The following is a 25,844-nucleotide window of genomic DNA, read 5'->3' as shown; positions in this document are numbered from 1 at the left end:
CCCACAGGCCACATCCCGGCCTGGTGGAGCTGTCACCAAAGCTCCCTTGTCTTCAGCTGAAGGGATGCCTGTGCCCACACTCAGACTCTCAGTTAGTGTTGGGAATCTGTGGATATCGGGAAAACGGGACAGTACTTTCCCAGAAAGGCTTTGGGGAGCACAGCACTGCTGCTGTTCCCTCGTGGGAAATTCAGGGAGCAGGTTCAGGTTCTGGGCTGGGTTAGAGGGGCAGGGTGAGCTGCAGCTGCTCCTTCCCAGCCCTGCAGCTTCTTCTTCTTCACTACAAAGCCACATTTTGGGATCAAAGTCTGTCATTTCCCCTTCCAGCACCAGGCCCCAGCTGATGCCCAGCCTTGCTGCCCCACTGCTTCCACCCCACCCCCTTGGTTCCTTTGGATTTACACCAAGTCCTTTGGATTTTCCTTCTGAAAATGGCCGCAGCTCCTTCTTTGCCTTGTGGCCCCTGAGTTCATCCCGTTGGCTTTCTTCCCAAAGTCATCAGCTTGTCCAGAGTCCCAGGAGAGCCTTTCCTGGGAGCAGGATGGGCCTGGGCTGTCCTGCCATGGGACACATCCACAGCTTTCCCTCCCACAGGCCAGTCCAGCACTGTGGAACAGCCTCTGTGCTGGCACTGTGGCTATTGTGGGTTCAGGTGGAACGAAGCCTCAGCGTTGTCACAGAGATGATGCCAGGGAAAGGTGTCACAAATCCTTGTCTGCGGTGCTGCTCCGGCTGCTCCCGCCGCCGCCACGGGTGACACGCTGCAGCCAGGGAGGTTTGTTTCCCTCAGATAAGAGATGTGTTGTCACAGGAAGGTTTCTGGAGTGTCTCATATCCTTGTGCAGGTGATAAGGATGCTGGTGACATCAGTGGGACTAATTGTACCCAAATGGCTGCACACACGGGACCCAAATATTGCAGTGGCTCTGTTCTCTCGGAGCTTTGCAGTGGGCAGTGAGCCAGCTGGACCCAAGGGACTCACACCAACCAAATCCTTCCTCACTTAAGTGGGACTGACCTTCCAACACCTCAGGGCTTTATGGAAATAAACTGCATCCCACCTTTATGGAAATAAACTGGGTCCCACCTTTAGGAAATGAACTGCATCCCACCTTTATGGAAATAAACTGGGTCCCACATTTAGGAAATGAACTGGATCCCACATTTATGGAAATAAACTGGGTCCCATCTTTAGGAAACGAATTGGGTCCCACCTTTAGGAAATGAACTGGATCCCACACAGTGCCGTGATTGGACTGGCACGGAACGAACCAGCTCCATCGGAGTTGGACTTTCTCCTCCGCCTATAATGTTTTGTCCTGGTGCTTCTGAGCAGTCTTTTTTCCCTCTGTTAGACATGAGGAGGGTGAGGAGTGAGCACTCAGGATCACAGGTTGGGGCTTTAGGCCCACACACAAACCAGCCACGGCAGCTTTGGACACTCGTGTCCAGGTTATCTCATGTATGGCATCACTTTCCTGGGATTTCTTCACTTTGTCTGGGAGTAAAGGTCTCCTCCCTTCCATGTGTCTGGCACCTGAAATCAGTTCCTCGTTGTGAGCAGCAACCAACCCAGAGAGCAGCTCTTGTTGTTACCATCCCTTCAGGATGAAAACCAAAAAGGGCTTCAATTTGTTGTTGGTGAATCTTTTTTTTCTGGCTCATGGTTCTCCTTTAAAAAACTCTCCCAGCACTGCTGGGGTTTGAGCTGTGTGCAGAAAACCCAGGGATTTCGGGATGTGGAGATCACAGTCCTGATGTGAGTCAGTTTTAAAGGAGTTTGGCTTGGGCAGGGCAGTTTTGGTGTCACTTTTAGGAGGTGCCAGGGCTGTGGCCAGCAGTGGCTCCTGATGGAGGCGGTGCTTTGTGTGCCAGGAGCAGTTTGTCTGCCCTGGAGGTGATGGAGAGGTGCCATAACCCTGGGCTGAAGTGGATTAGAGGGAGCAGATGAGAACCCAAACAACAGCCAGGCAAGCCTGGAACTACTCGCAGCAGACACACGGAAACAAACGGAGCTTTTAAGCCATACTTTTAAATTTTATGATTATTACTACTGTTGCTTTTTTTCCTGTTTATGGTAGAAATCCAGCTGCTCCTGGATTCATGGACTGTGCAAGTACAAACACTGAATTCTAGATGTGTGAAAATACATTGTTTTTCCCCTTTTTTCCCTGTCTCCCCAGGGCTCTGGCTGACATCCTAAGGCAGCAGGGACCAATCCCAATCGGACACTGTGAAAGAGAGACTATCTCGGCCATAGATACCTCCCCCAAAGAAAACACCCCAGTCAGGACCTCCTCCAAAAACCATTACACCCCAGTGCGCACCTCCAAGAGCAACCCAGGTAAGTGCTGCTCCCTCTCTCCCCTCAGAGCTGTGTTAGAAAGCAGCAGAACATCACCCCTACCACAGCAGGCTGTGTAAACCTAAAATTAGGATGGTAAATGGCCTTAAAAGGCAGTCAGGCAGAGCAGGGCCGTGCAGGGATCAGTGGTGATGATTCTTGCTGGTCTCTGCTGAGCAGAGTGCCTCTTCTCTCCAGGCATTTTAAAAATTCATGGCTGCTGAGGTGTTAAGTGCAGGTTGCACCTGGAGCTGGTGTGGAGCTGTGTGTTTCCTGCAAAACACATCTGCTGGGAGGCATCACCGGGCTCCTGCACACAGCAGCTGAGGGGGGAGGATTCCACAGGATTGCAATTCTGGTTCATTCAGGTGAACTCCAGGGATGCGCTGGGATAGTGTGGAAGGTGACCCGAAGGGCATCCCAGGAGCTCAAAGAGCTTCTCCAGGAGCACTGGCCTAGGAATTTAGGGTTTGTTGGGTTGTTTTCAGCTTCTTTTCATAAAAAAAAATTGAATTCTTTTGGTCTTGATTTCCCCCGTGGCCCAGGGATTGCAGCCTTTAGCTACAGACATTGTTCTGATTTATTTAATGCTCTATGGATGGGTAATTGTCTTTGTTCAGTGGGGTGTGGCAGATTCACCATCCTTGTTGGGCTGGATGTGTGACTCTCCTCCACAAAGATGTGCCCTCATTCACTCCCAAGCTGCTCAGCTGCACGTGGAAGGTTCTGGTGGCGTTTCCTGCCCTGTGTCACCTGGTTTTGCTCGTGGTCCCTGCTGGGGAAGGTTTTGGAGTAAGCCAGTGGGAGCTGTGGGCTCAGCTCAGAGGGAAAGGGCCCTTGGCTGAGGCAGGGCTGGTCTGTGACTCTTTGAAGGGTTTTGGTGCAATGTCCTCACCTTGTGCAGACAGGCCCTGGTGACAGTGTCCTCTGAAGCCTCCCCTGCTGCTGGGAACAAAACACTTTCCCTGAGAACTGAGAAGGATTCCTTTGCTGTCCCATTTTCACCCCGAAGCCAGGGAGCCCTGTGATCTTGTGTGTAAATTTGGGTCTGGGAGATAAAACCTGGGTCTGGAGAACAGTCTTGAGGGGAATTGTGTGGAAGAGGGAGGTGCTTCTGCACATCTGAGCCTTGGGTCTGGCTCTGGAGAGGATTTGTGGTTCTGGCCCAGGACAGAAACATGAGGATGAGGGATTCTGCCTGGTGAGCAGAGACAGCCACCATGAGGGGACAGCTCTGACATCAGCCTTAGGGTGACAAGGGAACAGAGAATGAGTCCTGAGGGCTGAGGGAGCTGGGAAAGGGGCTGAGCCTGGAGCAAAGGAGGCTCAGGGGGGACCTTGTGGCTCTGCACAAGTCCCTGACAGGAGGGGGCAGCCGGGGGGGTCGGGCTCTGCTGGCAGGGAACAGGGACAGGAGGAGAGGGAACGGCCTCAGGCTGGGCCAGGGCAGGCTCAGGGTGGACAGCAGCAGGAATTTCCCCATGGAAAGGGTGCTCAGGCCTTGGCAGGGGCTGCCCAGGGAGGTTTGGAGTGCCCATCCCTGGAGGTGTCCCAGGAAGGGCTGGAGGTGGCACTGAGTGCTCTGGGCTGGGGACAAGGTGGGCATCGGGCACAGCTTGGACTTGGTGATCTTGGATGCCTTTTCCAGCCTCAATAATCCTGGGATTCTGTGCCATTAATCCTTTCTGAAGACGCTCTGTCTCTTCCCACTGGCTCCCGTTGCTCAGTCAGGGCACACAAATCCAGAAGGAAGGTGCAGAAGGAATTCTCTGCTCACAGCTGAGGGGACCAGCTGGGTGCTGCAAGCCTGGCTTAGGTGTTGTGTTCAGGCACTGGCAAATCTGAGAGGAGATAAATGGGAATGTTTGGAGGGGAATTGCTGACTGCAGAATCCCTGCCTGTTGTCTGTGGGGAGCTGAGGATTCCAAGAGGATTTTAAGACTTCCTAGTGCATAAATGGAGGCACAGAAGGATGCAAGGACCAGAGCACAGAATCGTGACCAAACGGCCTCATTGCAGAGTGACAGCACCCAGTGAGGAGCTGTTGGTCCTTGCTGGGGGCTGGGACACGAGATCAAGGCAAAGAGGCTCAGAAGGAAAGGCAGGATGTTAACTGGACCCAGTTTTTGCTTAGGTGATGTTTGGCCAGGCTGTGTGAGGGGGAAGAGCCATCCCAGGCAGGAGTCCAGCAAAAGGAGATATTCCCAAAGCCAGGCATAAAGGAGAGGACTCCCAGCTCAGCCTCCCTCCCTGGCAGTGCAGGGCACTGGTCCTGCTGCCTCGGGGCAGCCAGCTGGACCGAACCCTCACCAGCCCCTGCCAGAGCTGGGAAGGGAGAATTTGCCCAAAAGAACTTGTTCCTGGCTCAGCTGTGGCCAGCATTAACAGGCAGATCGTGGCAGACAGAAAGCTGATCCCTGACAGATCACGAGCTCATAAAACAGCTTTACAGGCAATGCTTTCTTGTAATGTTTTCCTGTAATGTTTTATGGTCAGCACAGGGCAATGCTCTGTGGGGTCTGTACCCGGTTACTGAGCTAAACTCCAGATTGTTGTTGGGATTAGGAAATTGTACAAGTGGATGTAAAACCCTAAATCTAAAATCTGATGGACTAAAATGTTATAGATGGGAAAAAGTAAAACTTGTGAAACAAGTATGTAGCCTAGCTTGTTAAATAGAATAAAGCTGGCCAGCCCTGGTGGGGAGTAGAAAATCACCAATATTTGTTTTCTGGGGAGAAAGGGAGGAAAAAAATAAAAAAAAAGAGAAGGAAATAGGGACAGCTGGAGGAAAAAGAGGCAGTAATACGGAACAGCAGGATCCAGGCAAGGCACTGCTCACTGGTGCTGCAAATTGGCTCAAGGAGCCCACAGCTGCAGGGTGTCCTTGCAGGGCTGGTGGCTGTGGCCTGGCTGAGGAGCCCAGAGGAGGAGAGGTTAAGCAGCCAGCAGGGATTGTCCTCGCTGCACAGCGGCTGATTGAGCTGTGTTTGTTTGACTTGGAACTTTTGTTTCCAAACTTGTAACTGGAAGGGTGCCCCTAAGTCCTGCTAAATAAACCTTGGCTTCGTTTTTCCATTAGGCTGGGCTGGTGTCAGTGAGCAGGATGATTGTGGGTGACAGTGACAAATGGAGGTGGGCTGAGCCAGAGGCTGCAGAGTCCTGGCAGAGCAGCCGAGGGCAGGCTGGGGAGGAGTCCATCTCCCACCTGCCAGCTGCTGCTGCAGAATCCCAGAATCCCAGAATCCCAGATGGGTTCGGGTTGGGAAGGATCTTACAAACCTCCTGTCCCACCCCCTACCATGGGCAGGGACACCTCCCGCTGTCCCAGGCTGCTCCAAGCCCCAATGTCCAGCCTGGCCTTGGACACTGCCAGGGATCCAGGGGCAGCCACAGCTGCTCTGGGAATTCTATTCCAGGGCCTCCCCACCCTCACAGGGAGGAATTCTTTCCTTATACATCCAATCTAAAACTACCCTCTTTCAGCTTAAGACCATTTCCCCTTGTCCTGTCGCTCCACCCCTTGTAAACAGTCTCTCTCCATCTTTCCTGTAGCTCCCTTCAGGTCCTGGAAGGTCACAACGAGGTCACCCCAAATCTTCTCTTCTCCAGGCTGAGCACCCTCAGCTCTCCCAGCCTGCAAATGTTTTTGAAGGCCTTCTGGCTTTCAAAATGCTTGAAATATTCCTGGCCTTCAAGGGATACTGGAAGGCCTTTTGGAACTGAGATGGTACCCCTGATCTCCCCCAGGAGCAGGAGGCCAGGAGAGCAATGAGAAGACTCCTTTTGTTGGAGGAAAGACTCCAGCCTGGATTTATATTCTGTTGGCCTCTTCACTCTCAGAATATCCAATTGCCTCCCCAAGGGAATGCGCTGGTCTGGACCCAGCTCCAGAGCTTCCAGGGAAGGGCTGCCCACAGGGAGAGATTTCCCCAGAGTTAAAATCTGCTCTTCACCTGTGCTGGGGACAGGGGGACTTGCAGGTGTGAAGAGCAGCTCATTGCCAGGATCACCACTTGGAATGCAGCAAACAACGCAGGCCAGCGCTCTGATTAGCCTGATCTATCTGGGGAAGGCTTTAATAAGCCGTTTGAGTCAGGATGTTCCAGAGATGGATGCATTCAAAGTGCTGCTTTCAGCAGTGCCTCGCACCCAGAGGCACATTCGGAGCTTGTTCTGAATGTGCACAAATGCAGGAGAGGCCTTTAATCTTTATGGAAATGGCAGAAAACCAGCCAAACCCTGGCACAGCAGCGTGGGGAGCACTTCCACCCCAGCATCACATCGGGAGGGGGTCTCTGAGCTCCCCACGGGCTCAGCAGGGCTCTGGCCCTTTCCTAAAGCCCAGGGATCCAGGTTCCCTGCCGGTTATCAATGCCTTCCCCTAAAGCCCGGGGATCCAGGTTCCCTGCAGGTTATCAATGCCTTCCCCTAAAGCCCGGGGATCCAGGTTCCCTGCAGGTTATCAATGCCTTCCCCTAAAGCCTGGGGATCCAGGTTCCCTGCAGGTTATCAATGCCTTCCCCTAAAGCCCAGGGATCCAGGTTCCCTGCAGGTTATCAATGCCTTCCCCTAAAGCCCGGGGATCCAGGTTCCCTGCAGGTTATCAATGCCTTCCCCTAAAGCCTGGGGATCCAGGTTCCCTGCAGGTTATCAATGCCTTCCCCTAAAGCCAGGGGATCCAGGTTCTCTGCAGGTTATCAATGCCTTCCCCTAAAGCCCGGGGATCCAGGTTCCCTGCAGGTTATCAATGCCTTCCCCTAAAGCCCAGGGGATCCAGGTTCCCTGCCGGTTATCAATGCCTTCCCCTAAAGCCTGGGGATCCAGGTTCTCTGCAGGTTATCAATGCCTTCCCCTAAAGCCTGGGGATCCAGGTTCCCTGCCGGTTATCAATGCCTTCCCCTAAAGCCAGGGGATCCAGGTTCCCTGCAGGTTATCAATGCCTTCCCCTAAAGCCAGGGGATCCAGGTTCTCTGCAGGTTATCAATGCCTTCCCCTAAAGCCAGGGGATCCAGGTTCCCTGCAGGTTATCAATGCCTTCCCCTCATCCATCCTTCCCCCTTTCCCCTCTCTCCCATGCCCCAGATCAGCTGGGCTCTGCTTCCTTTCTTCCTTCACGGAATTAGCGAGCTTCTCCCCCAGATCCCCAGCAATTATTGGAATTAATTTGCCGAGGATCAGTGCAGGGATGTGTGTGGAGGGCGTTCCAGTCCCCGCTGCTCGCAGTTTGTGTTGTCATTTACAGCTGTTCAGGGGAACACAAAGCAGGTGTAAAACCATCCCCCGGTCGTTTCCCAGCCCCTGCGCTCTGTTGTGAGAAACTACTTAAGGTGCAGGTGGGTGAGGAATTAGGGAAACCATCTGGAAAACACCCAGAGTGCTCCAGGAACGGGGCTTTGCTTTTCTCCACGCTCGTCTTGCCATTCCCTGACATTTGAAAAGAAAGGAGCAGGACCAGCGATGAAACCTTGAGGATTTGTAGGAGCTGAGGCAAGTCAGTGCCACTCCATCTGCTTTTCCTGCTGGCACATCCCACGTCATGGAAGGCCCCAGTGCCTTCCCTCCCAGGAAAATCCCCAAAGGGTTAATGATGCATTTTCTGAGCCACTCGAAAATGTCAGAGTTGCTGTCTCAGAACATTCCGAGGGAAGAGTTACTCGGTGTCCTGGCACCTGGAATATCATTGCCAAGGGGAGGATCAGTCCAGAGTGGCGAGAGCTGGGTGCTGCTGGGGTGGGGGAGCTGAGAGGACACCAGCTGCTCTGTTCTGTGGGGTGGAGGATTTAGGATCCTCGCTATGGACACCAGCTGCTCTGTTCTGTGGGGTGGAGGATTTAGGATCCTCACTGTGGACACCAGCTGCTCTGTTCTGTGGGGTGGAGGATTTAGGATCCTCACTGTGGACACCAGCTGCTCTGTTCTGTGGGGTGGAGGATTTAGGATCCTCACTGTGGACACCAGCTGCTCTGTTCTGTGGGGTGGAGGATTTAGAATCCTCACTTCCACCCTGGATGCACAGAGATGCTCCTCCTGCATCTCCACAAGGCTCCTTCAGTCCTGTGTGCTCAGCCAGAGCTTGGAAAGCAGCTTCCAACGGGCGCTGGGAAGCAAAGCCTGTGTCCCAAACAGCTTTAGAACCCAGAAACACGGGAGAAGGGAGGGGTTGGAAAGCCAGGAGAAGGAGCTAGAGTGCAAACAGCTTAATTGCCCTCGTCCAAATGGATCTGTTAAACTGCTGAATATTTCTTTGCTTATCTTTTCTGCTTTGGACGTCCAACCCCCCTCTTCCATGGCTGCCAGAGGCTGGGGGATGTTGAGTTGTGAGAGGTTTGGCTGCCCAGGAGCACTGCCCCTGGTCCCAGAGCCTCCTCCTTCCCCCAGCCACACCGGGGCCTCACTGGCTGCTGCCTCTGGATATTGGTTTGTTCTGCTCTCCTGAGCCTTTTACTGAGCTGGAAAGCAGAATAAACCAGTATTTTAGGGTAGTCTGTGTGAAAGAACCTCTGGGAAAACCCTGCCCCACTAACAAGACACAGGAGACAACAAAATATCCCCAGTGCAAATTTATTTGCCAGCAAACTTGGTGGGGACTGAAAAGCAGCAACTTCTGCAGTCGTTCCTTGTGTCTCACGCCCAAACATCTCCTGTGGCTGATGTCAGGGGTTTGTGTGTTACAGCAGCTAACGAGTGACACAGCTGAAAAAAAGATTCAAAAAATAAATCAGGAAGTCTGGCTGTTGTGGGGAAACAAAGGAGGAGGAGGAAGAGGAGGAGGAGGAGGAGGAGGAGGAGGAGGGTGTGAGTGTGCACACTCAGGGAGGGTAATGACACTCGCAGGATCCACGCAGCCACGACTCAGCAGCAGCATCCAGAGCCCCGGGATAAGGGGCAGGTGCCTGCTCCAAGTGTTTTTGTGGAATGTCGCATTCCTTGGGCAGAGTGCAGGCCCGGAGCCACGGGGCCAGCGGGTGCTTCGCAGCCGGGCGGTGCCTGCAAACTGGGGGTTACTATGGCAACAGCTTTTTAAAAATTTTTATTTTTTAAGCCGGACTAATGGAAGTTGGGAGCAGGAGGGAGGGCTGAGCTGACAGATTTACTTTGAAACAAAACCTCCCCGTGGGACTCGGCCTGCTGAGAGCTCCACACCGAACTCGGGGATAACGTGGGAGTGCGCTGGAGCAGGATTGCCTGGCACGGTGCTCCGGTGGAGAAGAGGCATCGAGGTGGAAAAAGTCAGGGAACCCTGTGCAGGATGTACCCAACACGTTGGAGGGACTGAGGGGCTCTGGGGATGCTCTGAGTGATGCCCAAAATGCTCCAGAGCAGCTCCCAGGCCCTCCTGCACTCGGCTGGGAGCACCAGGCCTGATTCCCAGAGCCAGGGATTGGCACCAACGCATCCCAGAATGGTTTGGATGGGAAGGATCTTAAAGCCCATCCAGTGCCAGCCCTGCCATGGCAGGGACACCTCCCACTGTCCCAGGCTGCTCCCAGCCCCAGTGTCCAGCCTGGCCTTGGGCACTGCCAGGGATCCAGGGGCAGCCACAGCTGCTCTGGGCACCCTGTGCCAGGGCCTGCCCACCCTCCCAGGGAGAATTTCATCCTGGTATCCAATCTAAATCTCTCCTCTTTTAGTTTAAAACCATTTCCCCTTGTCCTACCACTGTCTGCCTGGTATTTGTAACAGCTGCTGGGTTTAAGAGCAAATCCTGGGGCTGATGGGATAATGTGATCCTGGGAAGTGGGATGGATGGATGGATGGATGGATGGATGGATGGATGGATGGATGCAGGAGTCACAGGAACACTGACAAGGAGCAGTGGGATGGAGTCAGGGAGGATGGAGACTCCGTGTGTGTAGGAGGTCCAGCCTGATCCATCTGGCTGCTTTCCCAGTTCCTGGATCTGTACAGTGGGGTTGGGAATGGCAGAGCAGTGCTGTTCTCAAAACACACAGAAGCAGAAATGGGAACAGTTTTGGACCATAACACCTAAAAGGGGAAGGTCAGGTCCTGTCCTGTCCTGCCACACTTCCCAAGCTCCAGCTTCCCAGGAGCTTGAGTCAGACCAATGTCCCTTCTGCTGATGGAACTGAGGGCTCCATCCCCTCCGTCTGCCATGGCCACTCCTCTCTCCTCGCTGGAGCTCTCCCATTCCTCCATCAGCTGCTTTAGCTCGTTCACCAGGAGGTGAAATGATGACATGTAGGAGTGCAATCAGGAGCAAGGCTGAGAGGGGTGGCCCTGCTCAGATTGGTACCCCAGAGCTGAGTCCCTCTGACCTGAGTAGGGCTTTTAGAGGTTGCCTGTGAGAAAGTCCACAGGGAGCCCCTGTTTAGATGCTCTGGGAATTTGGTGTCCAGGTGGGAGACTGAGTCTCAGCATCTTCAAGGCTCCAGGATCTGTGAGATGTGGCCTGAGGCTCAGGCCAGCAGGTTTGGGATTTTCCAGGACACAGATTGGACACCGTGGGGGCAACTTACAGTCAAACCCTTCTGCCTGAAGTTCAGATACTTTAGTTAAAGCTGCTCAGATTTTCCTCAGGGAACAAACCCAAGCAAGCCCACGTTCTAAGCAGCTGTTCTGTCCCGTGCCATCCTTCTGTGGATGGGTAAAATCATTTCTGTAGCAGCTCTGACTCTCCCTGTTTGCCTCTCTGGGTCTCGCCAGATCAATTATTGTTTGTTACCTCCATTAGATCTTCAGAGGAGAGGCAGAAACACAATCTTTTTCTTCCATTAATCAGAGCAGTTTACAGAAAACATCAATTTAAAATGTTAAGGCCAATTTGCGCCCGGTATTGACAACACTTAAATTGGCCTCCAGAAAGTTGCTTTTGACACTGTGAAGAATGAAATCTTTATAAGCACATTGTGCGTGTTGAGCCTCTCCTGCTTCCTGATTGCTGATCCTATCACACTCCACGGAAGTGTAAACAGAGGTGAGGAGCTGGAAGCAAAGCTCCATTAAGAGCGTGCCAGAATCAGTAAACTTCCCTTCCCCTCTTGTTGGACCCCTGCCCAGATATTGCAACTCAATCTATGCCCTGCTTCCATCACCATCAGCTTCCTCTAGTTCCCAGCTGGGTTTTTTTTGACTTTAAACTGCACAAAAATGTACTGGAATAAAGGTTCTCTGCTTTAGCCTTGGTGCTGTTGCCTGGAGCAGTGAACTGAGAGCTGCCCACTGGCCACAGCCCCCACGAGAGCAGTGGCCACGGGCTCTGCACGGCTCCAAGTGACCAGCTCAGCTTCCAGAGGGTGCAGGTGATGCTGGAGGAGTGACCTGGTTAAATTCCAGCGAGCCAGTCCTTGGGTGTGTGACGAGTGCCTCACCTGAGCTCCGGCGTGGAGCTCTCACAGGCCTTGCACAGGGGAAGTGGGAGTGATTACCAGCAGGAGACAGCGCTGAAGCCTCTGAAAACCTGACTGAGGAGGTTCTGGTTTAGCATCCACATCCCAAAGGGCTCAGCCAGTGCCTCTCCCTGCCTTGTCTCAGGCTCTGCTCAGGCAGAGCAAAGAGCTGAGGCTGAATCTTTGCCTTCCCCTTCCTTCCAGCAATTTCCCTACCTGAGGCAGCTTCTCCACAGCCCGTATCTCCAGGGCATTCCCTTTCTGGGACATGCCAAGGGTGTTTTCTGGTGGCTTTCAGGAGGTTTTTCTCTAGGCTGACACACAGCAGGAAGGTTTGGCTCATGCTGAAGACAATTTCACTGTTGTCTGCAAACAGCTCCTATCCTTGATGCAGGCCCTGCTGCTCCTGGCCCTCCAGCCACTTTGGGAATGGAGTGGCTCTTGCCTCACTTCCCCTTCCCTGAAGCTTTATTACCCTCAGACCATCTGATTTGTTCTGGGCACCTGAAAGACTCCCCCGGGGTTATTTATGTGAGCAGCCCTAGGAGGGAACGATGCCCTCCTCCAGAGAAGGACACATCCAACTGCTCGTGCTGTTTGATTTGAAATATTTGCGGAGGAAGGGAAAGGGAGTACATCTGTCACAATCTCACTTACAATCAGGGAAGTTAATGGAAAGATTCCTTCTGACTCTCCTGGGCCTTGGACAAGGCTCTGTGCTGCAACATTAGCAAATAATGAAGTTCACATCTCACCAAATCCTCCTCAGGAAAATAATTCTAAAATATGTGGCTGGCCTTTTGCAGCTCTCTCCCCAAATCTGTCCCTGGTTTGTCAGCTGTGCCAACACCTCTATCTCTGCTGTGAAATCACTTCTGTGGATAAGAGCTGCTCTCTAAAAGAACCCCCCCACAGATGTTCCACCACTGCCAGTCCTGAGCACTGCCCCAGGGCTCAGAGTGGCCCCTCCAAAAAGTACTGAGATAAATATGAAATCTCCAGTGCGTGGCTTTCTACCCAAAATCTGCCAGCTGCAGGAATGCACAGAACCACAGAATCTCCTGAGCTGGACCCACAGGACCACCCAGTGCAGCTCCTGGCCCTGCACAGACCCCCCAACAACCCCACCCTGGGCATCCCTGGCAGCGCTGTCCCAATGCTCCTGGAGCTCTGGCAGCCTCGGGGCCGTGCCCATTCCCTGGGGTGCCTGGGCAGTGCCCAGCACCCTCTGGGGAAGAACCTTTTCCAAAATCCAACCCAACCCTCCGCTGGCCCAGCTCCAGCCATTCCCTGGGTGCTGTCCCTGTCCCAGGGAGCAGAGCTCGGAGCTGCCCCTCAGGAGGAGCTGCCTGTCCTCACTGCATCCCACCCTGGCAGACCCAGCAGCACAGAGTCAGTGGTGTCCTCTTTGTCTGAGGCTGCTCTCTGTGTGTTTCTCCTCCTTGGTGACCATCTGAGAGGTACAGGAGTGACCCCAGAGGACTCCAGGTGTGACATGGCTGGAGGAGCTTTCCTGTCACACCTGCACTGCTGTCCTTTGCTCTGTGTCCTCGGTCCCTGTGCTGGGGCAGAGGGCAGCACCAGGAGATGGAAGGATGGCTCCACTCAGCTCTCCACTTGCCTGACAGGATTCTGAGTGGATTCATCCATCAAAGGATTCAGGCCAAAGCATCAGTGTGGGATCTGAGCAGCGCTGAATGTTCTCTGCTGGAAGGGAGAGCTGCAGTGGGGGTTGGACAGGTTGAGTTGCTGTGGAACGTTCTGGAATGCAGCAGGCTGTCACTCCACATCTGTGAGGTCACCCTGTCCCTCAGGAGGCTGTCAGTGACCCAGGACAGTGCCAGCAGCCCTGAGGAGCAGCCCCAGCACTCCTGACCTGGCACACAACCCATGGGCTTTGCCCAGGACAGCTGGCAGGGGCTGGATCTGCATCGGGATCATTCCCAGGTCCAGGCAGCAAGGTCTGGAGTGGCACAGAAGCAGAGCAGCTCTGTGCCCATGGCTGGGGAGGGCAGGCAGGACAAGGGGTGGGCAGCAGTGCCAGTGCCCAGTGTGGCTGATGTGGAGGAGTGAGAACGGAGAAAAGCAGCAGGAGGCTCCTTTCCAGCTCGGCAGTTCCATAGCCAGAAGAACAAAGGTTCTGGTTCTGTCTCTGCAGGAGAACCCAAAGATCTTGAGATGTTTGCTCCTCCCATGCTTGGCCTTGAACTCAATGTGAATCACAGAATCATTAAGGTTGGAAAAGACCTCCAAGATCCTCAATCCAGCCTTCCTCGAGGAGCTGCTTTCCTGCCCGTGGTGCTCAGCGAGGCTCTGGCAGTTTGAGGAGTGCTGAGCTCTTCCCACAAGAACAAATTCCGCTCCTTGAGCCCCTGGTCTCACCTCTGGGCTGTGATGCTGCTCTCACACCTCCTCAAGTGTCCAGGCTCATCCCTCAGGAGCTCACAGGTCCTGGTCACTCCATGGGGATTCACCGTGCTGGCACAGACACGCTCCCAGCCTTGAGTTCAGTCGCAAGTGACACCTGTGAACATGGTTGAACATAATTGTCAGGATGATACTTGGTGGAGATGATGAAATATTTACCTTGGAGCAGCTGTCAGGCCATTAATGTTTCACTGGCTGCTGCCAGCCCGCTCCTGATTTATGCTCCTGAATTGTTTATGAGGTTTAATTGCACTGCCCTCCTTCAATCAGGGGCACTTGCAATTAGCAGCAACTCCTCTGCCCTGCTCCTGAGGACACCCTGGCCACTGACCAGGTGGTGGCACAGCCCTGACCCTCCACCAGCCCTCCCAGATGCCCCCATCCCACCCCCTCAGCGTGGCCTGGGGGCTCCAGTGCCACCCTGCTGTGTGACAGGCTCAGGGCACGGTGGCACTGCTGTGGTGCTGTGGCCAAGCTCACACCTTGGGGACGCTGCATCCAGTTTGGGGACAGCAACAGCGTTCAGAGGGTGACTCCTCTCATCTTGGCACCCCTCTGGGTGCCTTGCTGAGGGGTGCTGGCTCGGCTCAGCGTGGGCAGAGGCACAGGACAAAGCCCAGATGTTGCGTTTGGAGGATGTGAATCCTCCCCAGGACAAGGCTGAGCTTGGAATAGAGCTCAGGTCCCAAGGAGTGTTCTGGGCTTTGCAGCAAAGCTTTAAAGACCAGGCCTAACCTCAGTTTGGGCTGGAATCTGTTTCCTTCTCTCCCAGCAGGAAGCATGTGCCATGCAATGTCTGGCTTCCATAGGTTTGGGGAGGTTTTTTGCTTTTGCTCTTGATTTTCTGTTGGTGAATTTTGCCAATTCCTAAAGAAATAGATGTAAAACCAACAAAATTCCTTTCTAGTATCAGAGTTGCAGAGGATCAAATCTGGAATTGCCTGGAGATTTTTGGACAAAGCTGAGCTCTCCCTCCCAGATGTGCTTTGGAATCTCCTCCGTTGAGATTCATCCAGAGAATCACCTCAAGATGAAAGGAGATTTTTCAACAGAAAAAGTGTTGTGTTTTTCCTGAGCAATCTGATGTCTTGATCTAGAGGAGGGAAAATTTTTCTAGGCAGAGTTTGCTAGAAAATGATGGCAAAGTGAGAATGTGAGGGTGCTCAGGGAAGACAAAACCCTGATTTTTTTCTCTTTGCACTGTTAATCCCTGTAGAGGGGGAGGACAGGAGATTCCTGTGCAGGGTAGGGGCTGTGTCTGATCACCTCCCTAAAACTGAAGAACCAGTGAAGTTTTGTACAAAATCTTATCAGTGAAATGGTAAAAAGTAACCTGGACTAGACAATGTCCAGTGAAGAGGTTTGAAATCAGGGCTGAGTTGCCCTGAGCTCAGCCCAGCCATTCCACTGGTGAGTGAGGGTGGCAATGCCCACCTTCAGGAAGGCTCTGGAGGTGGTGCTGGGGCTGTGGAAGATGAGCTGGGGCTGCAGGTGCACCCTGAGGGACTGCAGTGAAATGAAGTGGGGGAGGCAGGATGGCTTTGGGAAAGGTGGCCCGTGGTGAGCCTGGCTCATGTGGGCATGGCAGTGATGCCATCAAGGCAGAGCCTTTTTCTTTGGGAATTGCCAGGGAAGTCTTTCATCAGCAGGGCTGGAGAACAGCTAAGAGGAAAGGCCTGCTCAAGAGTTGGTAACATATTCCATGACAGCAGGCAGTGGATGAGGACAGAGTTGGGTTTCACAGTGGATGGACGATCAGAGTCCTGCAGGACCTGCTCTGGGTTGTGGCTGCTCAGTGAATTCCTGAAGGATCCCCTGGAGAGGCACAGGGAGGTGCCAGAGGTTGTGTGTGATGTGCAATTATCCCAAATTCTCCAACCTGAGGCTGGCAGCAGGGACTGAAGTGGGTGAGGGTCAGAGACAGGGAGGCCAGCGAGCTGTGCCTTGGACAGCTGAGCTCCCAGCTGGGGTTTGGGGGCTCAGCAGCACCTGCTTCATCGTGGTATTTAGTTGGTTAAATGTGAAATCTTGGAGCAAACCTTTTCTGTGCTTGCAATGCTTTGGACTGTCCGAGTCTCTGACAGTTCCCACCCTCCCAAGAATCCAGGACAGATTCTATCATCCAGGCTTCCTCTAAAACCTCTGGGTGCTGATGGCCAGAGCCATCCAGAGTCTGAACACATCCCTGTAAAAGCAACGTGCTCCTGGAAGGATGACTTGGAACACTCAGAACCAGGGCAGAGAAGTCCTGGGAGATGCTTGCAGCTCCCCAGAGCACAGAGCACCCAAAAGAGCAGCTTGGCTGAATCCCTGCACTGCCAAGAGGCCCTGGAGCTCAGCCCTGGCCCCTGCAGGCCGCCAGCTCTGCAGATGCTCAGGGAGGCAGCTCCTGCTCCTAAGGCACACTGCTCTCCTTGACCTATTTGCTCATTACCTCCACAAATGTGATTTTGATTAAGGAATTTTCCTAAGTAATTACTCCGGCATTATCAATCCAGCCAAACAGAAAATAGTCCAAAAAGCAAGGTGGCCTGTGGCTGCCCTGAGGGCTCTCTGCTGGCTGCCAGGGAGGGGAGCAAAACCAGCCCTGGAGGGCAGCTGGACACAGCTTTGTCCAGTGAGGGCCAGTCCGAGGGGCAGCTGGGCACAGCTTCGTCCTGCCCACGGTGGTCGTGTCCCAGCTCTGTGTGTGGTTTGTGCTGCTCTTCACAGTTTGGGAGAGGTTCTCCCAGAGCTGCAGGGGTTAAACCACTCTCACTTCCTGTGGGTGTTCAAATTGAAAGACTGCTGAGCTCTTGTTTGGAGCAGCAGGAGAGAAGGAATTCCAGCCCTGGCACAGGGTGCCCAGAGCAGCTGGGGCTGCCCCTGGATCCCTGGCAGTGCCCAGGGCCAGGCTGGACATTGGGCCTTGGAGCAGCCTGGGACAGTGGGAGGTGTCCCTGCCATGGCAGGAGTGGCACTGGGTGGGCTTTGGGGTCCCTTCCAACCCAAACCATTCCATGATTCTGGGACTCTGTGATTTTATGAGTTCATTATTCTATGATTCCATGTTTCTGTGGTTCCCTGATTCCATAATTCTATCACTCTATGATTCTACAATTCCATGATTCCATGATCCTATGATTCCATATTTCTGTGATTCTACCATTCCATGATTCCATGATTCAATGATTCTATAATTCCATGTTTCTGTGATTCCATGATTCCATGATTCTACGATTCTATGACTCAGGCAAATCAAATTGTCCCACAGCAAAAACGCCAGCAGAAGGGACCAAGGCTGAGCTCACTTTCGCTCCAGAGAGGCACAAAAATAATGGTGTCACCTTAAAGAGGAAAGCAACTGGCTGAGCTCCTCCCTGTGAGAGTAACTCCCTCGTAAACAAAGCCAGCACTCACTCTCTGCAGGCGTCTGCCTCAGCCCTCAGCAGCTCTGGGGGAGAGCTGCCAAACACAGAGGGACTCATTCCAAGGCTTCGGCAGGGAAAATATAAATATCCCTCTGGTTAATTCTGGGTGCCATCATCCATCAGTGGCTGCCTGGTGCAATTTAGCTCCTCGACACCTCCTGACAGCACGGGCAGGAAAGCATTCCCATGGTAATGGCAGGCAGGGCCTGGGGCATTTTCCAGGTGAAGGAAAAGGTGGTGGGACCATGTGGGGGACAGGAGTTATCCTGGAGCTGTCACTGCTGGGCTGGCTGGGCGTGAGCAGAGGTGCAAACAGGGACAGGAGGAGCTGCAGGGCATGGCCAGCTCTGGCCAGCATGGCCTGAGTGCTGGGACAGGCGTCCAGGAAAGGGTCATGGAATCCTGGAATGGTTGGCTTGGAATGGAACTTAAAGATTGTCCAGTTCCAGCTCCCCTGCCAGCACCCCGTGGGTTCACTGGGAATGTGCACTTCTAGCTGGCTGCTGAGTTGGGCACATGGGCAGGGACAGGATCAGGGACAAGGTCAAGGACAAGGCCATGGACAGCTGCTGCTCAGGACAAAGGGGGTGGGAAGATGCAAAAAGACAACCAGGAGGATTCCCAGAAGGTCCCCAAAAGCCCCTACAGGTGTCACAGCAGAACGAGTGGACAAGATCCCAAAAGATTCGGAGTGTCTGAGCGGGATGTCCCCTCTCAAAATGATTTAAGAAAGGATCTGGACACTTCAGCACTTTACAAACTTCAGCAGGCACCATCTCCATCTTCAGGCACAGGAAGTACCTCTGGGAGCTTTTCCCTGCCTTTCCTGACGTCAGCAGGATTTGCCCCTTAAATCCTGGCTTTTCTTTCCTAATTGCGGCTCCCTTTGAGATGGGAGGTTTTGAAGTTGTTCTTCCCAAATCCTTTGCTTCCAGAGGAAAGCAGAAACCATAAATGACTCCGTTTGAGGGTGTGAAAGAGAACAACTTGCATGCTTGGACTGTGAATTCCATACACCCATTTATTTACTCTCAATTATAAACAGAGCACTTCATAAATATTTATAAGGAGGCTCCCAAGGCCCAGCTGAGAAAATCAGGATTATCACCATTTCCCAGCTCTCAGACTGAAGCACAGGCAGACACTCCACTTGTCCTACAAAACCAAGCAGGTTTTGAGATTGGAGACCACAGAATCCCAGGATGGCTGGGGTTGGAAGGACCCCTGGAGATCCTCTGCTCCCACCCCTCTGCTCCAGCAGGGTCACCTGGAGCACAGGGTCACATCCAGGTGGGTTTGATCATCCCCAGGGAAGGAGCCCTGGGCAGCCTCTCTGGGCAGCTGTCCCGGGGCTCTGGCACCCCCACAGAGGAGAAGTTTCTCCTCCTGCTCACACAGAGCCTCCTGGGTGTCACTCTGTGCCCGGCGTCCCTGTCCTGTCCCTGGGCACTGCTGGGATCCGGCCGGCCCCGGCCGCTCGGCCCCCGGCCCTGAGGCGTTGGGACACAGGGATGAGGTCCCCTCTGGGCTGTCTCTTCTCCAGGGGAGCAGCCCCAGCTCCCTCAGCCCTTCCTCAGTCCCCTCATCATCCTCGTGGCCCTCACGGGACCCTCTGCAGTGGTTCCCTGTCCCGGCTGAGCTGGGCAGCCCAGGGCTGGGCACAGCTCCAGGAGCAGGGCAGAGGGGCAGGATCATTCCCTGACCTGCTGGCACTGCTCTTCCTCCTGCCCCCAGATCCCACTGGCCCCTGGGACCCCAGGACACTCTGCAGGCTCAGGGACAGCTCGGTGTCCCCCAGGACACTCTGCAGGCTCAGGGACAGCTCGGTGTCCCCCAGGACCCCAGGACACTCTGCAGGCTCAGGGACAGCTCGGTGTCCCCCAGGACCCCAGGACACTCTGCAGGCTCAGGGACAGCTCGGTGTCCCCGGGACCCCAGGACACTCTGCTGGCTCAGTTTACAGGAGGCTCTGGGCTGGATGGCAGAACTGCTTTTGTACCACTCTTCCAGGAGTTAAACCATGCCCTGGAAGAATCCCAGCTTCTTGCCTTCCCTCACGTCTAGCAGCTTGGGTAGCTCAGCTCTCCCACTGAGAGCTGGGATGTGTGGTCCCAGACTCTGGATCAAGCTAATCCCGGCAGGGATCGGGAGCAATTCCCCCCGAGTTCTCGCGGGGGATGCTCCCCTTGCAGCCTGGTCTCCATTATGGAGCACTCAGCTCCCAAGGGGATTGAAGAGCATCCAAATCCAGAGCTGCTGCACAGGGCCGGGGCTGATGTGCAGACCTGATTTCCCTGGCATGGTATCTGAGGCAGATCTGGACAGCTTTAGTCATTCACAGCTGACCCTTACAAAGGCGTTCTGATATCAGGGAATGTTCAACCTCAAATCCCTGCTGGGACAATCACTCCTCCATATTCTCCCTCCACCTGAGAAAAGCAGGTTCTGCCTCCCTTCTGCTGATACCCTTGAAGCCTCTGAGGTGTGATCAGCTCTCCCTTTGCCCTTAATCACTTTCCTTAGCCTATATAATTAAATTCCATCAGGTATTGCAGCTAATTTTTGAGGAGCTCCCAAAGAACAAAAAACAGCTCGGTCGCAGGCGAACAGAACAAATTAATTAGGAGGGGAATATTAGGCCCTCTCTAAATGAGATCAGCAAAGCTCCAGCAGAAGCAGCACAGCCTGACTGGCTCTGCTGCTCCTCAGCCCCTGAGCAGCTGCTCAGTTCCAGGGGTACAAAGTGTTCGGGGACACAGCACGGGGAGGGGATGGGGCTTGGAGCAGCCCCTGCTGGAGCCACTCCCGGGATTCATCTCAAAGCAGGACACAGGCAACTGCTGCTGTTGAGTGTCTCATTAACAGCAGAGGTTGGGCCACCAGATTCCTTCAGCGGGCTCTGGGAATGCTCCCTGTCCTATCCCTGACCCCAATAAAAGTGGGTGTTACTTGAGTGTTGGGCACTCCAGGGATGCAGGGGCAGCCACAGCTGCTCTGGGCACCCTGTGCCAGGGCCTGCCCACCCTCACAGGCAGGAATTCTGCCCATATATCCACTCTAATCCTGTCCTCCTTCAGCTTAAGGCCATTCCCCTTGTCCTGTCAGTGCCCCTGCGAAAAATCCCTGTCCACCCTTCCTGGAAGCCCCTTTGGGGGGCTCATGGCAGGAATCTCTGGATGTTGGTGCAGCTGCAGCTCTGCCAAACCCTCACTTCTCCCTGCTGAGCTGAGGAGCTTTCCACATCCGGCTGCTCTGGGAAACCCTGGGCTGGGGATGTGTCCAGGTGGCCCCTCTGGCTGGGAATGTGTCCAGTCACTTTGTCTCCCTCACCAGTTCTTGTTTCCATCTCCTCAATAAGTTATATTCTGCTGTACTTTTCAAAGGAAAGTTTCCCCCCATCTTAATCAGAAAAAGAAGTGCAAGTATTAACAACCGACTCTCATTTTTTATTGGCAAACCTGTGTTTCTCCATCCTCTGCCCTTCCTGCTCCTCCTGGGGGGATCAGTCCCTTCAGAAGGTGCCTGAGACACACACACACAGTTATTTCCTCTCCTTTTATCCCTGCTTTTCCAGAGATTTCCTGAGCTCCTGTGCTTTCAGAGTGAACTGAGGCAGCAGCAGCTCCATCCCCTTTTCCTCACTTATCCAGAAGGAAAATTCAGTCATCATCATCCTTTTTCCCCTGAAAGTCATCCCACAACGTGCAGGCTGCAGTTAATGTGCGCATGGACCACGTATCCCTAAAACTTTGGTTTGTTGAGGCGTCATTTCATGAGCCAGGTGCGTTTGAGGAATGTAGCTGAGGTTTTGGAGCTTCTTTCTTCAGGAAGATGAATGTGAATGCAGAAATTTTCAACACTTCTGAAATTAATATCTTCATCTTGGATTACAAGCGCTGCTTTAAAGGCAGTTAAGGATGCCGGGATAAAGCAGCTTCCCTGAGTTATCTCAGGAGATGTTATTACTCAGAAATTAAGGGCTGCAGTTGCACAAATTGCCAACACCAGACTCACAGGTTTGATCCTGGCATCTCCTTCTCCTCTGGAGGCTTCTCCTTTTCAGTTGAATTTTCCACCAACATCCCCATCTCCTTTGCACAGTGGCTTTCTGCAGGGGGCAGGTTCCTGATGGAATTCCAGCTGTCCCAGAGCAGTGACTCCTTCCTGCTGCTTCCCCTCGCTAAATCCAATCCCAGAGTGCTGGGGAAGCACTGGGCACTTCCCTCGGTGCCTTTTCCATGGACGGAATTCCTGCTGTTCCCAGAAGGCCGTACATAAAATGCAGTGAAAGCACAAACAAATCAAGGCTGTAAAAGATCCCTACAGAACCACGGAATTTCCTGAGCTGGAAGGGACCCACAAAGATCATCCAGTCCAACTCCTGGCCCTGCACAGACACCCCAACAATCCCAGTCTGTGCATCCCTGGGAGCTTTTGGGTGACTCTGGCAGCTCTAGAGGGTCTGACAGAGAGCAGGATTGGAGCAGATGTAAGGAAAATATTCCTCCCTGGGAGGGTGGGCAGGCCCTGGCACAGGGTGCCCAGAGCAGCTGGGGCTGCCCCTGGATCCCTGGCAGTGCCCAAGGCCAGGCTGGACACTGGGGCTGGGAGCAGCCTGGGACAGTGGGAGGTGTCCCTGCCATGGCAGGGGTGGCACTGGATGGGCTTTGAGGTCCCTTCCAACCCAAACCATTCTGGAATTCTGTAAAGGGCAACATCCACAGGGCCCCTTCCTCTGCTGTGCTGCAGAGCAAAGGGGCGGCTTTAGGGGCTTTAGGGGCTTTAAAGTTTGCTCCTCGAGGAGCATCAGAGCTCCAAGCCATGCGTGTGTCCCTGGGGAGGAGGAGCAGCCCATGGGAGCAGGGCTGTTCCAGTCCTTCATGGGTTTTGTGCTGCTCGTGGAGAGCTGGAGAGGGGCTGTGTTTTATTTTCTCATCCATTTAATCCCCTCCTTTTGAAAGTGCTTTTATCTGAGCAGAGCATGAGCTCATCACGGCATTTCTGTCATCCCACGTTGCTGCCGAGACCCTCGAGCGCTGCACTCCTGGGTTTTGCTTTCACAGAGTCATTTTTTAAAGTTAACAGAACCTCAGAGTGCTGTTTCCCGAAGCCTCTTCCAGCCTGTTCCAGCTCGCAGGGGGGTTCAAAGTCAAGGACAGCTGCTGTAGTTAACAGAGTAAACAATCAATGAAGGAGATGTTCCCTGGGTCACTGGAGCCAGCACAGCTTTGAGCTTCATCTTCTCCAGCTTTTCCAGTGCCAGGCAGATCCAGGAGTCCGAGCTCAGTGCTCTGGGTCTGGCTCTGCTGTGCTGTAAGTGGGCAGGTTTTTGGCAGGGCTGCCCATTTGGACTGCTCCAAACCCTGTGCCAGGGAGCTGTTTCCCGTTCTTGTCTTGGGAAGTCTTCCAGGATGCGTCATTTTCCACAGAGCTCAGCTCCTGGCCGATGATTTGACTTGAAAGTTGCAGGATGGGGTTGTGAACGGGGAGCTTTTACCGGGTCTGGTTGCAGGGAAGGGTGGAAGAAGTGACACAAATGCCCCCTCAAGGCTGATAATGCAGAAGCCACACTGGAATGACTCAAAAGGCAAAGCAAAGATCTCTCCATTTTCCAGCTGGAACGGTCCCCCTGTTCTGTTTTGAACCGCAATTCCCTCTTGGCTCGGGAGTGACCCTGGCCTGAGTTGTTCCCATGTTTTCAGTGTCCTTGGGGACAGAGCTCTGCCCCTGTGCTCCCGCAGGAACATCCCAAACCCCAGATGAGGCAGGGCAGGACGTTACAAAGGCCTGGCAGGAGGGAAAGGGACAGAAAGGAAGAACTTCTTCAGAAAGAGGATGAAATTCTGGGTGGATTGTCACATTTACTGCTCTCCACAACCCCTGGAGGGGAGGCTGCAGCCAGGGGGGCTTCGCTCCCCCAGAGCAACAGGACAAGGGGAAAAGGCATCAAGCTGTGCCAGGGGAGGTTAAGATTGGACAACAGGGACAATTTCTCCGTGGAAAGGGTTGTAAAGCCCCAGGACAGGCTGCCCCAGGGGTTCAAAAACACAGATGTGGCACTTGAGGCCATGGTTTAAGTGGTTGGGCTTGGTGATCTCAGAGGTCTTTTCCAGCCTTAGTATTCCTGTGATTCTGTGATTCCTGGGACAGGGAACTTGGCTCTCCTTAGCCCACCCAGTGTGATTTAAGCTACAGAATATCTGTAGGACATGGAAAAATCTGATTTTCCCTGCACTGATTTGGAATACATCCCGTTCATGTCTGCCTGTGCAACGCCGACAGCTCACCCCAAGTGCCACTGAACTCCTTCCAGTTGCTTTTTTGTGCACATTTTTGTGTCCTGGACAGGCAGCAGTGCCAGAAGGATGGTGTTAAACAGGCAAAATTCACTGGCGGAGCCCTCACTGAGCTGTTTCTGACACGTGTGAGAGGTGCCAGCTGGCTCCTGCTTTTTGGGTTGTTTGGAGAAGGAAAATGGGGATGTCTGAGATCTCAGTGGCATCCCTGGGATGTCCCTCATCACTGTAATCTCTGTTAAACTGCACCCCAAGAGAAGCCCCCCCAGGTGCCTGACCTGGCTGCAAACATTTCCACCATGTCTGACACCCCCAAATTCCTGAGGTTTCCCCCAAACTGGGATGGGTGGGGTGTCTCTGGCTGCCTTGGGCACCTCTGGGGGCAGGAATTCATGTTTTGGCTCTGGAGCTGAGCCTACCTTGCATTCCAAGACCCCCCAATAAGGGTGGCAGGACAGGGGTGGTGCAGAGCACTCCGCAAACATCTCCCTCCCTTGGTTTTCCGTGTAAAACAGCTCCAAAAGGATCACTCCAGCTCTGTTATGTGGGAAACAGCCCCAAAAGAATCACTCCAGCAGAAATGAGCAGGAGCAGGGAGGCTGTGGATCCTCCATCCACCCCCCAAAGATGAAAGGGTTTTTTCTTTTCCTGCAGAGCTCTGTGTGACAGTAATGTCTGTGCTGAGGAGCTGGATGTGAGGGCTCCTCTCTGGGTGCAGGGCTCTTTTCCCCAGGGCAATTTGTGTCGAGGCTGAGGTCAGAGCTCTGTGCCTCTTGCAAAAGTCTGTCCACGCCGGTCCCTGTCTGCCCTTCTCGGGGTGATGTAATCTGTGCTCAGTAATAACATTTCCAAGAGGTGGATAACAGCATTTTAGTTCAGCTCTAATAATTCTGTTAAAGCAGAGCCGGGGTTGTAATTGCAGTTTGTGGCCGGGGCTGTTCCATATGTGTGTTCTGTAGGATGCCATTGTAACGAAATGTTCCCTCGGAGCTCCGTGCCCTGGAGAATTTGCCTCTATTGTGTGGCAGGCAGAGCTCTCTGCTCTCTGCTTGGCCGTGCAGCCAGAGGAGAGGGGGGAAAGAAGTGAAATTCTGCCTTGTTTCAGTCTCTGCTGGCAATTTGGAGCTGTGGAAGTGCCAATCTTCCTTTGCTGGGGTGCCGCAGCTCTGCCCCAGCCCCAGAGCCTGGGAGCGAGTGCTGAGTGCAGGGGCTCAGAGGCACTGGAGCACATGGAGCCGAGTCTGAGCCAGAACAGGGAGCAAAAGAGCAGGAAAAGCCTCTTCCAGAAGGTCAAACACAGCGCTCTGAAGAAGCACTTTAAATCTGATCCTGCCCAGGAGAAACAGAGATACAAAATCAGCGTGGACCGGGAGTGAGTGACGTGTGTGCCAGGGGTCAGGCAGGGGTGGCTGCTTTGCTTTGGGAGCTGTTGGTGTTGTGGGACCCTGGCAGGAGCAGTTCTGGGCCGGGGGTTTCATTCCCAGACCCCCAAAATGTGCAGGCAGGGACCCCTGGGCAAACGAGGACACGAGGGGGGGCCAGGGCTGCTGCACTGCCCGGCTGGGAGTGGCAGGAGGGGACAGTGCTGGGGATGAGCTGAGAGAGCAGCCCTGGGAGAAGGATTTGGGGGTGCTGTGGGTGAGAACTGGGACCCAGAAATTCCCTGTGCCCCAGGGTGGGCAGCAGGGAGGGCAGGGGGGATTGTGCCCCTGTGCTCAGGTGAGCCCCCACCTGCAGAGCTGCCCCAGCCCCAGGGCCCAGCACAGGGAGGAGCTGGAGCTGCTGGAGAGAGCCCAGAGGAGGCTCCAGGATGAGCAGAGGGATGGAGCAGCTCTGCTGGGAGGAAAGGCTGCGAGAGCTGGGGGTGTTCACCTGGAGAGGAGAAGCTCTGGGGTGACCTCAGTGTGGCCTTGCAGGGCCTGAAGGAGCTCCAGGAAAGATGGGGAGAGAGGATTTCCAAGGGCTGGAGGGAGGGACAGGACCCAGGGAATGGCTTCCCACTGGCAGAGGGCAGGGC

The 25,844-nt window shown here is 53.9% G+C and overlaps 1 protein-coding gene across 2 annotated transcripts in view; it reads left to right on the top strand.

Moving 5' to 3' along the window:
- Positions 1-25,844, top strand: part of SHISA6 (shisa family member 6) — a 183,766-nt gene that overhangs the window by 8,853 nt on the left and 149,069 nt on the right. For both annotated transcript variants that reach the window (XM_048323789.1, XM_048323788.1), the window contains exon 2: positions 2,184-2,344. In XM_048323789.1, the coding sequence (XP_048179746.1) occupies positions 2,184-2,344 (161 nt within the window). The remainder of the gene's footprint in view (positions 1-2,183; positions 2,345-25,844) is intronic.

Source organism: Corvus hawaiiensis, chromosome 19, assembly GCF_020740725.1.
Source record: "Corvus hawaiiensis isolate bCorHaw1 chromosome 19, bCorHaw1.pri.cur, whole genome shotgun sequence".
Lineage (NCBI taxonomy): Eukaryota > Metazoa > Chordata > Aves > Passeriformes > Corvidae > Corvus > Corvus hawaiiensis.
Note: the sequence above shows the minus strand (reverse complement) of the source record. Positions and strands in the feature narration are given on the sequence as shown.